Source organism: Petaurus breviceps, unplaced genomic scaffold, assembly GCF_028583685.1.
Source record: "Petaurus breviceps papuanus isolate PSGF00001 unplaced genomic scaffold, PetGlider_PUasm1.0 37, whole genome shotgun sequence".
Lineage (NCBI taxonomy): Eukaryota > Metazoa > Chordata > Mammalia > Diprotodontia > Petauridae > Petaurus > Petaurus breviceps.
In genome coordinates, this window is record NW_027186296.1 from 59,420,296 (window position 1) to 59,433,839 (window position 13,544).

General features: G+C 40.3%; 1 protein-coding gene across 1 annotated transcript in view; it reads right to left on the minus strand.

The window, feature by feature from the left end:
* Positions 1 to 3,577: 3,577 nt before the first annotated feature.
* Positions 3,578 to 13,544, minus strand: part of ST8SIA2 (ST8 alpha-N-acetyl-neuraminide alpha-2,8-sialyltransferase 2) — a 98,975-nt gene continuing 89,008 nt past the window's right edge. The window contains exon 6 of the mRNA XM_069098524.1: positions 3,578 to 12,134. Within this exon, the coding sequence (XP_068954625.1) occupies positions 11,849 to 12,134 (286 nt within the window). The 3' untranslated portion in view covers positions 3,578 to 11,848. The remainder of the gene's footprint in view (positions 12,135 to 13,544) is intronic.

A 13,544-nucleotide genomic window follows, 5' to 3' on the forward strand; every position in this document is an offset into this window, starting at 1 on the left:
TATTGATTAGCATAATTATATGGGGAACAGCTTCTTCTTCCTTTTTTTTTTTTGCTTTTTAAACAACCCTACCACCTTTCCCAGTGTCAGAGGTAGAAAAACAATTTCTAGCCTTAACTTGGAGAGTAGGAAAAATACATTTGAGGAAGGCTTTCTATAATGCTTTGTAACTTACATCATTACCTGAGGGTCTTTCTAAAAAAAAAAATGGAATATTAAAAAAAGCTACTCATAACCTGCCTGTAGTTACTGCTACAAGATCTTCTGGAATGGCATATGGAAATGAGAGTGAATCGACTCACTTCTTCACTTGTGGTTTAGGAATCATGTGGGTGTTGATCTTTTACCCTGAACATGACAGTAACCATCTGAAAGTGAGTAAGGACATGGAAGATTCCTGTCTATCACTGATGAGGGTCAGGCATATTGGGAGTTTTTTAAGCTAATAGAGAATATATGTTGTCAGTTTCAGGACAGTTTCATGAAGGAATGTCACTGGGCAAATGATGAATCTTTAAGGTTTCTCCCAAAGCAGTTTCCCATTAATTAGGAGCCCCTTGGCTTTAGAGAAATTCATGACTGTCAATGCCCTAGAGATCTGTGATTTGGAGTAAAGTGTTAGCTTCAAACAGGATGAATATGAGGTATATATATATAAATTGTCTAGAAAAGGGCAAAGTGGGCTCTATGTTCTTAAGAAGAGGGAACAATGAAAATTCAAGAGACAAGGTTATTGGGACTGAAGTCTATTGGAACAAAATTATTACCTTTAAAGACCATTTTATTTGAAAAAAGTATAGAGGGGTGGCCAGGTAGCACAGTGAGTAAGAGCACTGACTCCAGTGTCGGGATGACCTGGATGATCCGGGCTCAGACACTTAGCACCCACCCAGAAACACCTGGCCATGTAGCCTTGAGCAAGTTACTTAACCCCGATTGCTTTAAAAAAAAAGAAAAAAAGTATAGAACTGGTGTAAAGCTTGAGAAAATCTAATTCAAATTGGGTGGTGGAAGTTCAGGAGAAAGAGATGTAGATTGCTAAATCCACCTAAGACACGACAATTATTAAGGGTTCGTTTTCCCCAGATTGAACAAGTGATAGAGGATAGATTGTGAGCTCCTTGAGGGCAGGGACTGTTTTTTGCTTCCTTTTGTATCCTCAGCACTTAGGACAGTGCTTGGCACATAGAAGGTGCTAACTAAATGTTTATTGATTGATTGAAATAGAGAAGGATCTGCCTAATGGAGACAGAACAGTCTCAAGGTGGGTCAAACAGATCGGCTTTTTCAGGTGAAATTCTAGAACATCTCTTTACAGAGAAGCAATTGATTGAAAGGAGCAAATAATTCAAGATCCTACTGTGCTTGTGCATTCACTGTTTTATAAACCACATTTAATTTTGTAGAGCAAAATTTCACCTTGCCAGCTCTCCTCTAACATGGTGAATCCACGTTATGTTGAAATGATATACATTTCCTTGACAGATGTAACAATGGAGATAACTTTGTGCAAAGATTCTCTAATTATTATTATCAACTAAGGCATACAACAAGGAGACCAATGCTCATCAAAGGTGTTTGCCTCCATCTTTTTTTTTTTTTAAAGCAATCGGGGTTAAGTAACTTGCTCAAGGTTACACGGCCAGTTATTTCTGAGTGTGGTGCTGAGTGTCTGAGCCCGGATTTGATCCAGGTCATCCTGACACTGGAGCCAGTGCTCTTACTCGCTGAGCCACCTGGCCGCCCCGAATTGTATTTTAATGCATGTAGTTTCCAATCCATCTTGGAGAATGTGCAGTTTACAATCTAAGTAGGAGATGGTGTGGTCTTTCAGTTACTCTTATTTGCATATGACATTGAGGTGATTTCAGCAAACCCTGGAATATTAGAGGACGTCCCAAATGTGGTCCATAATCACTTTAAAGAATTTGTGCTACATGATTGGCCCATTTCCTTTACCAGTTTTCTTTCTGATGATTTCCTTGAACTGCTTTACCTAAACAATTATTCACTGGCGATATGCTATCTAGCAAGACCAAGGGCTAACTGATGGACAGACCTAATTCTCCACTGAAATCCATGCAATAAAAGAGATCTAGTCAAAATCTCCAAGCTTGTTGAAGGGGTCCTAGTGGAGAACATGGACAAGAGTTGCACAGGATGAGAAAGTAGTGTTGTTGTCCTTTATTCTCAAAAAGGACCATGACATCAGGAGGGTTATGCCATGACTTGCAAGTGAATTGGATTTAAATGAGGGAGGGCTGTGTAAAGTCACCAGCTTCACTTTCTCCACTGGTGCCATCTGGGTCTAATGGCAAGATATGGATCAGGATGACTAGAGATGGTCCTGGATTCAGTGGGGGACCTTGGCCTTTTAAAGCTAAGGTCTTTCCCAGGTCTCAGTTTCACAGAGGCAACACCCATTCAGTGATTAAGGCAAGGTAAGAAATGAGGCTAAGAATGGCCTCTTTTAACTAGATTAAAAAAAATCAATCAGGAAGGGGAAAGACCCTCAGGGTTTCTGGCCAAAACAGAAACAGTTGCTATCTACATTTACTCAGAGCCGGTTGGTAGGAAACATGATCCAAGTGGGGCTCAGACTGGGAACTAGAGTCAGAGTGATTTGGGTTTAAGGCATCTTCCTTAAGAAAGAAATCTAGCAGGTAAACCCCAAGATATCTTTTGAGGTTTCACCATCAAAATTTACATTCCTTTGGGCAGTCCACCCACAGGTAAGGGTATTATACCCTATATGGACAAAGCAAGGAGGAGAGGAAAAAGGAAGGAAGGAGCTGTGTTGCCCAACTGGAACTGGCCAGTTGGGTCCCTAAGAGGCAGTCTGTACTATTCACAGGTTGCTGTTTGTCCTTTGTTCTCAAAGAGGACCATGACATCAGGAGGGTTATGCTATGACTTGCAAGTGAATTGGATTTAAGTGAGAGAGATGTGGATGGCATATCATTGAAATCAGAGGTACATTGAAGTATCAGTGTTTAACAAAGAGGGCAAAAGAGTATGCATATAGGCATTTTCAGAACTGTCACTGAGTAGGAGGTGGCAAAAGCTTGGGTTCAATATTTCTCTAATAAACTATACCTTAACCCTGATTTTTCCTTTTTTTGGGGGGTACATTTCTATATAGGAAAGGAGAGATATTTGCCAGAGAACACAAGCCAGATAATGGTTTATTTCGTGTTTCTGATTCTTTTAGAAGTAAGGACACAGTTCAGTGAACAGAATGGCAAAGTCCAACTAGAAAGGATTAGGGTAGGGGAACTGAGAGTTCCATGTTGTTAGATAATGGGAAACTGATGTAATGTAGAGTAATGAGCTATCTTTTCTCCTAGTAGTTTTAAGTGTCTTTCAAACATTACTCATTCTATGGAACTTAACTCTGTTGAAACATGAAGGTGGGCATAAAATATTCCTTTTTTTTTCAGATGAAGAAATTTAGGCTGCAGGAAACTTGAGTGTATGTGGGGTCAACTTGGTTATAGCTCCAATAATCCATAATTGACTAGTGCTTCCTATTTGTCAAGCAGAGCAACAAAGTTTCAGAAAAACCAGAAAACAGTCCAGTGGTCCAAATAGAACTTTATAGGAAATAACAATAGTCAAAAAAGGACAAATAGGAAAAATGAGCAAAACATAGGACAAATGATTCAAAGAATCCTAAGCCTGAGAGGGACCCAAATCAGTCATTTGATCCCTTCTCTTCACTACCCACCAACAGTAGCAACACATGTTTACAAGCTTATCACCATATGAATAAGTTAACCAAAGCTATAATGAATCTTGTCTTCTGCAGTCTAAAAATCTCCCATTCCTTCAATTATTGCTCAGATGTCATGTATTCAAGGCTCTTTACCATCTTGGTTGCCCTCCTCTAAACACTCCCCAGCTTGCCCGAAAGGGCTCTCTCTCAACCAAAAGTGTGAGTTTCCTTACCACCACTCTGTTATTCACCATTGTCATTCACCAATATTTAATCACCATTAAAAAAAATTCCAAACAACCAACCCCTCTGCTCTCTTTTCTCACCACTGCAGTTGCCTGCTGTGTGTGTTTACCTAGTCACTTTGGCATCTTGGTTCCCTGAAGAGTAGGCACTGCTTCAGAAGGTAACTAAACATTTTTCCAGTTGTCTGTGAGGCTACCAGCAGCTATTTCATAGGTATGGAGGAAAAGCATTGGTTTGTCTTTCTTGGAAACTTTGCCTTGTGATAGTATCATGGGAATTTTCCTAATTTAAATTATGAAGGTTGTTCGATCCTAGTTCCATGCAAAAGGTCACCATCTTAATATCCAGAATGCCACAGTATCACCAGGTTCATCTCCCAAGGTCATGATGGTTGTGGCTTCTTCTGTTCCAGCTGCTGCTAGTGAACAATCACCACCTACTTAAGACCTACACTGCCAATGGTATAAAATACCTGGTAGGTGGTGGCTGCTCAAGAAAAGTCAAATCCAAAGAGTTTTCCCTTCACTAGGCTTGCTACTCCCATGTGTGCCATGATCTCATATGACTTGCTAATGAAAGTTTTCCCCCACTACTGGTCATCTGTCTCACTCTCACTGTTCTCTGTCTCCTTCCTGGATTTTTATCTTTTGTCCTACCTCTAAGACGTAGGCTAACTCAGTTTACCTAACACTAGTACTGTTGATTCCCTTTCTTGGAGGATCTGGTGACATGAAGGAAAAGCATAGTAGGAAATACAGTTTCCTAGACTATGCTACAGGCAAAGTGGTTCTAAGGAGTTATCTTCTACACTTCAATAAATCACTTAAAAAATGTTAATGACCCTGTCCTCAGACTGGGATTACTAATGCTTCATGGCAGAGCTTACTTTCTGAGAAGATTCTTTCCTTCTCACGTTAGGGGCCATGGAACCCCCCCTTTTTGTACAACAGACTACTTTCCATTATTTCACGTAGCTTACTTTGCAGTCAAATAACAATAGTCATTATGATAATACGTTGTGTAATGCTTCTATTAGAATGGATGATAATTGTTTCTACATAGACTTCTAGGATCTGGAGGTGTTTTTTTCCTCTCTCTTATATCCCAAGGCAAGGAAATATGGCATGATTTGGGACCAGAACATTAAAAGGAATCACTATCCTCCTCAGCCTCCATAGAGCAGCAGCATGGCCAGGTGGAGAAATCCTGCTACCTCTCTCCTCTCTGTGTGTTATCTTTCTTTTTCTGGGGCTCTCATTTTAATCCTGTCCCAGTCCAGAAGCACATAATATTTCCTTGCCTTAGAGATTAAAAAAAGAAAACCAAACCACAAAATTCTATGAAGATCCTCCCTACCTCCTATAGGGGGCTCCAGATTCACTTTTGGATATCATTATTTCTGTATTTTTCAGAGTACTTTTAAACTGATTTTATTTTAGAAATCCTTTCAATAACTCAGTGAAGGAGGCACGGTATTGTTACCCCTCCTCCTGTATGTGAGAAAACAGGCACAAAGTGGACCAGTGGTTTGTTAGAAGCATAACCCTACCTAAGTCGTAAATAATAGAATTTTAAAGATGGAAAGGGTCTCAGTGCTCATTTAGAAACCAGGAAGGTATTCCATTCCCAGACTAGTATTCTTTCTCCAAAATTACACAGTTCTTCCCTGCTTGTAGCAATCAAGGGACTAATCCCAGTTATTATCAGAATAGGTTAGTTTCTCACCAGTCATCCTGCCACTTCCATTGCAATATGAAAAAAAAAATAGTCTTGGGTTTTCCCAAGCCATTTTCTCAAGCACAATAACTTGAGAAAATTGTCTAGTTGTTGCATCCTCTCTAACACCCAACTTCCCTTTAATATTATCATTTTGAATGATCTGCTCTTCTGTACAAATGATTCTACCCAACAATCTCAACTTTTGTAACTCATTTTAGAGCAAAAGTTCATGACATGATTCCACCTAAGTTAAAGGGTGGGACGTCAGAGCTCTTCGAAATCTAAATTTAACTTACTCATCAGCCAGATATAGTAATATTTTCCATATATTTCACTTAGTGTTGCCCATGTTTAATACCTGCTAACATCTCTTTAATGTTTTGAAATGGTGTGGAGACATTCCATTTTTCTAGAACAGAATCTGGGGTTGGATAATGAATTAGATCTAAACCAGAGGAGAAGGGAATGGGCAGAAATTTGGAGATTCACACCGTCTTTATAGTGACACCAAGTTTGTTTCCTGAAAATAAAAACCTATCTTTTTGGTGTCAATATTTTTCTGATGATGTCTAATGTGATTGCAAGATGTGGAATACTATAGTCTTTAGGGAATTAAGGTGGTGAGTTCCCTGAAAAGAAATAGAGAGGCTTAGAGCAACAAATAAAAGCATGGCAGAAGGGAAAAGGATATCAGCAGAGAGATATATGTTTGGAAAAGGAGGCAGTCCAGTCATTAGCAAGTACAAGAGATAAAACAATGGATATCTCATATGACCTGCTGCTATACTATGTCTAGGAAGCAGCTGGTGACACATTGGATAGATCACTGGGCCTGGAATCAGGAAGACCTGAGTTCAAATCCAACCTCAGATACTTCTTAGCTGTGTGATCCTGGGCAAGTCACTTAACATCTGCCTCAGTTTTTTTAACCTTAAAATGGGGATAATATTACCTACTTCACAAGGTTATTGTGAGGATCAAATGAAATAATACTTGTAAAGCACTTAGTACAGTACCTGACACAGAGTCAGAGTTTAATAAATGTTTATTCCCTTTCCTTTCCTCCGCCCCTCTCTCTGGTCCACGAAATGTCAAGAAGTTTAGAGGAAGGTCCTGGGCATCTTGGGTGGAAAACCTGTAGTGGAGTTATAGGAGGACATGATCTAGAGTTGTACAGAACAAGAAGGTGTAGATGGGAAACCATTTGTACCCCTGGAGGGAGTACCGAAATTGATGAGATCTTAGATCTATTGAAATATGGGAGAAATGGAAGCTAGTGCAACACTCACAACTTTTGTTGAACCTCTCCCAGTATGACTTTGTTAGAAAACATAAACAAGTGGTAGATGAAGAAAGATAAAGAAGGACCCCTATTTTTAATTTGGAGAATTTCCCACTGAGAAAGGGTGAAGATTAGTTTGATTGTGTGGTTATTTAGCTTAATGTATTAGATTAGTTATTGTGATTAGTTAGGTAGTTAGATAGTGTGGTTTGGACTTTGAAATTTCAAAGTAGTATACATTGCCTCGAGATCATTTGGTCAAATTAGCCCTAACCATATTGGCTACTACTGATCAAAATTCAGTTTCTACTCCCTTGAAATCCAAGGAAAAGTAAAAAATGGTCTCAGTTCAGTTCTTATGGACATTCCTTCTCCTCTTCTTTAGCAGCTGGCTCAATCAGCAAAATAGAACGTATTTCTCATTACCTTTGTTTTGTGATTTGTAGGGGATTCAGAGATGGAATAGACTAGAGAGAACAGCTTCCATCTAAGCATTTCACAGTAGTTACCCTCGGTCAGGACTCAGGCAGGAAGTGGCATCTCAGAATCATAGGCTGTTTAGAGATGGAAAGATGCCAACCACTCCTGCCTGGGCTTCCTCTGCTCTCTCTGGATGGAGAGAGTAATGAAGACAGAAGGTGAGATGCTGAGGCTAGAACTGGAGGCTCAATTTGGGATGGGTAAAATGAAGAAAAGGAGCAGCTTGGGCAGGCTGCTGCTGCTGGTGTCATTGGGGATGCTATTAAGGACGCTCATATAGCAACATACACGTCTGGATTCCCATCTGATCAACATCAATATACTTTTTGGTATCATTCATTTTGGAAGAGGAGCCTTAATTAGGCATGAAGAGATTTATCAAACAGCAGCCTCCTGGAGCAGGTTGGTCTCTGTACCATCTGGCCTGATGGTTTCTTATCCCACTTGGAACATCAGCAGAGAAGATTTATTAAGACCTGTAGCTCCAACAACCCCTGCCTGGTAAAATTCAAACATTTTTCGGCTCCAACAAACCAACAGGAGATTTCACTTATGTAGACAAGCATACGTCTCTAGGTTCGTGGTAACATATACTCGCATATTCTCTCTATCTCATTATACAGATGTATGGAGAGTTCTTTGCACTCATGTCCTTTGAATATGAAAAGGGTACTATTGAATCACTGCCAATAAATCATATACTTGAAGTAAATATTTTTTGGTATTAGGAATATTTTATATTGCTTAGTCTATATATCATAGTAGAAAGAGGGCAGGAGTTGGAAAGAGAAGACCTTAAATTCTAGGCCCAGCTCCACCATGTGCTGACTGAGTGACTTTGGACAAATCCTTCTGAGCTTAGGTTTCTTCATCTCTAAAATAGGGGGACTAATCCTGGCTTTCCAGGGTTGCTGTAAGATCAAATAAAATTGAGTTAGAATCATGGATTCATAGAATTTTAGAGTTGGAGGGAAACTCAGTGACAGTCCATAGGTGAATGTGCTATAATAAATTATAAAGTGCTAAGAAAATTTATGACCATTACCATTTCTTACTCTCCATGGATGATTCCCCCGTCACCAACATGCCTGTAATACAGTTGGCCAAGGTAAGCCTATGGAGGTAACATAATGCAGTAGTAGAAAGAATACTGGTTTTGGAGTCAGAAGACCTGAGTGCTGGCCCTTGGGTCTGATACTTACATTAACGGTGGGACCTTGGGCAAGGTGACCTATCTGAATCTCCAATTCCTCATCTGTCTTAAAAAGATGATAAAAATGACTCACATTTGTACAGTGATTTACAGGTTACAAAATACTTTCTTTAAAAAAATTCCTGTAAGATAGGGCTTGAAAGTATGATCCTCATTTCACAAATAAGGAGACTGAGGCTCAGAGAGGTTGTCACTTAATCAAGGCCACAGACAAGGCTAGGAATCAAAGATCTTCGGTGCTCACATGATTTACCTCTCTCACAGGGTTCTTGTAAGAAACAGATGAGATTATGGGGTAAAGTGCTTTGTGATTGTAAAGTGCTATAGAAATGTGAGCTACTGTTATTACACTCCCACCCCAACCTCCCCCACACTATAGACCAGAACTAACTTGTCTATACAGGGATAGAAGCCATGACCTCAGGCTTCATTAATATTATGATCTAATCAAATAAGCCAATTAGGCAAGGATGTATTGTCTGCTTCCTTTAAGTCTTGGGGGTCAGATAGAAAAGGACAGGAAGGAATAGCCAGTGGAGTCATTGCTACTGCACAAAGCATTTTGTCAGTACAAGAATCAACCAAATTGACCTTATCTTTCTAACCCTTTTCAAAATAATAGATGAAAGCAAGTTTTCAATCCCTTCCCACTTCTGTAAAAGTACATTTCACCAAAGCAGACCCTCAGGAAGAGGGCCAATCCACCTGCCCTTTGCCATGGGGATGAAAAGCAAAAATCAGCGGCTAGTTATTCTGCATACAACAACCACTAATGTCAGTTTAAGGAGTTTAAACTATTATGGGCCAGAAAAAAAATTCAGGTAAACAATTTGGACTTCTTCAAGAATCCTCTCCATTAAGCATAATATCTGCTGGCTAGAACATGGGGCTGGAATTCTGGGCTCCTGGGTCCTTTTCCTGACTTTGCTGCTGACTTGCTTTGTTGGTTTTAGGGTTAACCACCAGAGTCCTTTGTGTTTGAGTTAATCCAACTAGAATGTGCTTGCAATGTCACTTACCTGATCCCTCTTGGGCTCTTGGAGCCTTGAAAATGAAATTTTCCTAAAACCCTTTGAGATCTTCAAGATGAAAGCCTCTAGAGAAATGTAAAATATGATGGCAATAATTTCTACTTCCTCTAAGGCATCCGTATCATCCAGTTTTCACTGAAGCTATTGGCCATTGCTTTTAAAATTTTCATTTCATGATGAAAACTAAAAATCTAAAATCTAGAACAATACTACAAAGAACAAAACAATTTATGGTAGCAATCACTGCCTTATCCTGGGGAGTATTTTATCCTGGGTTAATGGCTCAGGGGCATCCTTCTGTTAGCTTCCAGCTACTATCTAACTAGCCATTAATCTAGAGCAAATGTCCTGTCCTGAATTGCTATTGATTAATTATGTCTAATCTCGTGTTTAGAAGCAGATCTTGATTTCTTTTTTCAACTCCCTTCAAGATAATGGTTTTTCACTTAGCTTCAAAATATGTCTTAAAACATGATTATTAATCAGAGAGATAATACAGCAATCAAATCAAGACAGCCCATGCCTCATAAGCAGTCTCCATCTCTAACTGTGGCCCCAGATTCCAATTCTTAAGTAACTGGTTCTTAGCCCATGTTTCCTCAGGATGTTATGTCCAGTGGTTTGCATCCTATAGTTGACTTTATAAAAAGGAAAGAATATACAAAACCTTAGTAGGAACAAGTCTAATTTCACAAAACCCCAAAATAATTGCGTCAGTGGGGGGAGGGGTGAAGGAAGGGAGGATTTAAACCTCTCCTTGCAGAGTCAGAAAGCTAAACAAGGGAGCCAAGCTTATACCACCTGACAATCAGGACAGGAAACTGACAAGAAAGTGACGTTGAAACTGAGCAGGCTGGTCGCTTTGACCACACAGAGTGAGATGCAGAACACGTACAGTGTTGGTGCTGAGAAGCAAAACTGGCTGTCTAAAATTCTTTCAGGTTTCACACTCTGGGGCTTTGTGCACAGTGAGGGAAGGCAATCTTATATATTCTACCACAATGACATTTATCTTGACAGTGCCCTTTCAAGCCTTGGCTTTGGATTTCATTGCTGTGGTAGCTTTTAGTCCAATCTCTGACCTTACATTTTAACAGGAAGGAAGGTGAGTTAACCCTTGGGGAGCAAGAAAGGTGACTTTGATTGGCATGGGGTCAGATTATAATATCTTTTCTCTTACCCTCGATATCCCCTTTAGGTCTATAATTTCTTCTCTTTCCCCATTCCCACTAAATCCCAGGACTTTTCTCTCTTTGCCATTCCAAAGAACATTTAGAAAAGACTGAGCACTATTTGACACTCTTCTGTCTTTGCTCCAAGTGTGGTTCTGACTACCTCAGATGGTTTTTATATTTTTGTAAACAAGAATTGATCTGGTTTGAATGATCAGAGTACTTTCAGGGTCATCTTTTTTCTCCACTTCAGCCAGCAGTGGTGTTCATGCTGGCATCAGTTTTGTAGCTAGAAAGCCAAAGTCCATTGCTGATTTTTCCAGTTTGTTTTACGAGCTGAAATAGTATCCCATCTGGAAACACGTTGATGGGCCATGAGCTTGTCTCCTGGGCAATTCACCTAGAGTGAATAGACCAAGGCCATTCACTAACATGCCCCAACCTGTGCTTCTTCTTGGTTTCTTGCTCCACTTCTCTACTGAGCCCCCTACCCTTTCCCCATTTTTCTTGAACAGTATCATTTTTAACACTAAAGCCCAGTTGTCAACTTCTAGGTTCTGGGTCACCCAGAATCCACTTTTCTCAGAGACAGAGAGCAGCTAAAAACAAATGCCTTAGCATTCATCCATCAGCCCCCAGAATCCTTCAACCAGAATCCTTCAACCCAGGAGACTATCACATATCCAGTGCTGGAAGTGATTTCCTTTTGAGTCCAATCCTCTCACTCCCAGAGATGGTGTCTCCAGACCGGGTGAGTCCTCAGCACCTTCTTCTACAACTTGTCTGCCATACTCTGGATGAACACCACACAGTTATAATACTCAGGTCAATATATATATGCAGGTATATATATTCTTGTCACTGTTTTACACTTTAACAAAGAAAACCACTAGCCTCAGCTCGTCCTATTGTTTTTGCCTCCTGACCCCCATCTGCCCGTGGTGTAGCCTGCAGGAAACATGAGCCACGGAATCCTCTTTGGCCCCCACTTTACGTGGCACCATCACACTCACCAACGGTCAGTTTCAAAGCCCCCTGTTGGTGAAGGGTCTTTAGGGCTTTAAACTCCAAGGGCATGGTATGGGGGCTGGCCTGGGATGTATAGCCATATTTAAGGCTGTCATAATAGTGATACTTGACAGGGTTCTGATTCTGATCTCGTGGGAAGGGCCAAAAGCCATAGAGGTAGATGGTGTTACAAAAGCGTGTGGCCAGAGTGTACATCAGCAGTCCTGTGGTGGGTCTTTTGATGTGTACTCTGTTTGTCAGCCAGTACCTGAAAAGAAGAGTAAAAAAAAAAAGTCATCAAGTTTCATCACTCATTTCCTCACCTGAGGAAAATCACTTTGTCATGCCCTAGAACTGGGAGTGTTCTAGAGCCAGCTCATACAGTTAAAATTTCAGTGTAAGCATTTGCACCTTGGAAATTGGAAAATACTATAAATCAGGGCTTGGTTTCTTGTTTTGTTGATGGTCTAGACTTTAAAAAGTGATGGAAAAAATGTTAATAATGCAGATTGAACTTAAAAGTATGTTATAAGTACATTCCCGCCCCCCCCCCCAACTGGTTGTTAAAACATTTACAAGCACACTCCTGCCAAGAACCCTCTGACCCACCAACCCCAGTTTAGAAACAAAGTGAAAAATCCATCAGTTATGAAATTATTCCTTCTAGCTCCACATGATTATTTCCTGCTCTTCAATAATTAGAAAAATTCAATGATAGAGCTGGAAGGAATCTTAGCAATCATTTAGTCCAAGTCTCTCATTTTATAGCTGAGGAAACTAAGGCCCAATGGCTTGACTTCTATTTGGATTTATTTGCTTTAGGCAAGCTTCTGATTCTCTTTATTTTTCTGTCAAAGGACTCAAGTTTAATCCTATCTCTGCTGCTCATTCCTTGGGTGACCTTGGACAAATCACTTCACATTTTGGGACCTTGGTTTACCAATCTGTAAAATGGAGGATTTGGGCTAGATGGTTTCTAATGTCCCTTCTCGTTCATGAACCTATGATCTGGCTGGCAGGGTTCCTGGATCTTATTTCGGCTGTTCCCACAGTGGAGGGGGGAGGGATGGAGGAGCAGAGTTAGATACATGTTCTAGAGCATAGCCAGCATCTTGGATCAGGGATAGCCTACAATGACAACTGCTACATATGCCATGTGTCTTCTGTCGTCTTTGACTTTTTTATTGCTCCCAAATGTGAAATGGAGGTCAGAAGTAGGATTTGAACACAGGTCCTCTGACTCCACAGTCAGTATTCTTCCAAGTATACACTTTTTATCTTCATTCTGTCCCTACTTGGGTTCACATCCCACCTCTGACACTTAATATGACATTGGGCAGGTCACTTAATTTCCCTGGGCTTCAATTTCCTTATCTATAAAATGGGGCATCTGAAGTCCCTTCCAGCCTGAGATCTACATGTCTGAGTCTACTAATTAGTTGGGTGACCTTGAGCCTGTGACTTAAACATCTCTGGGTCTCAGTTTCCTCATTTGTAACATGAGGCTAACCCCCTAGCTAGCTGATTTCCAAGGCCCCTTATAGCTATGATCATCCATGAAGTATTTTCTGCTTCTCTAGATATAGAACTTTGTAAATACATAATGTTATGAGTGTAGTTCTTTGTGCCATCATCCCTCTTTCTCCTATCTTTATAACTCATAAGGGCAAATTTCCTA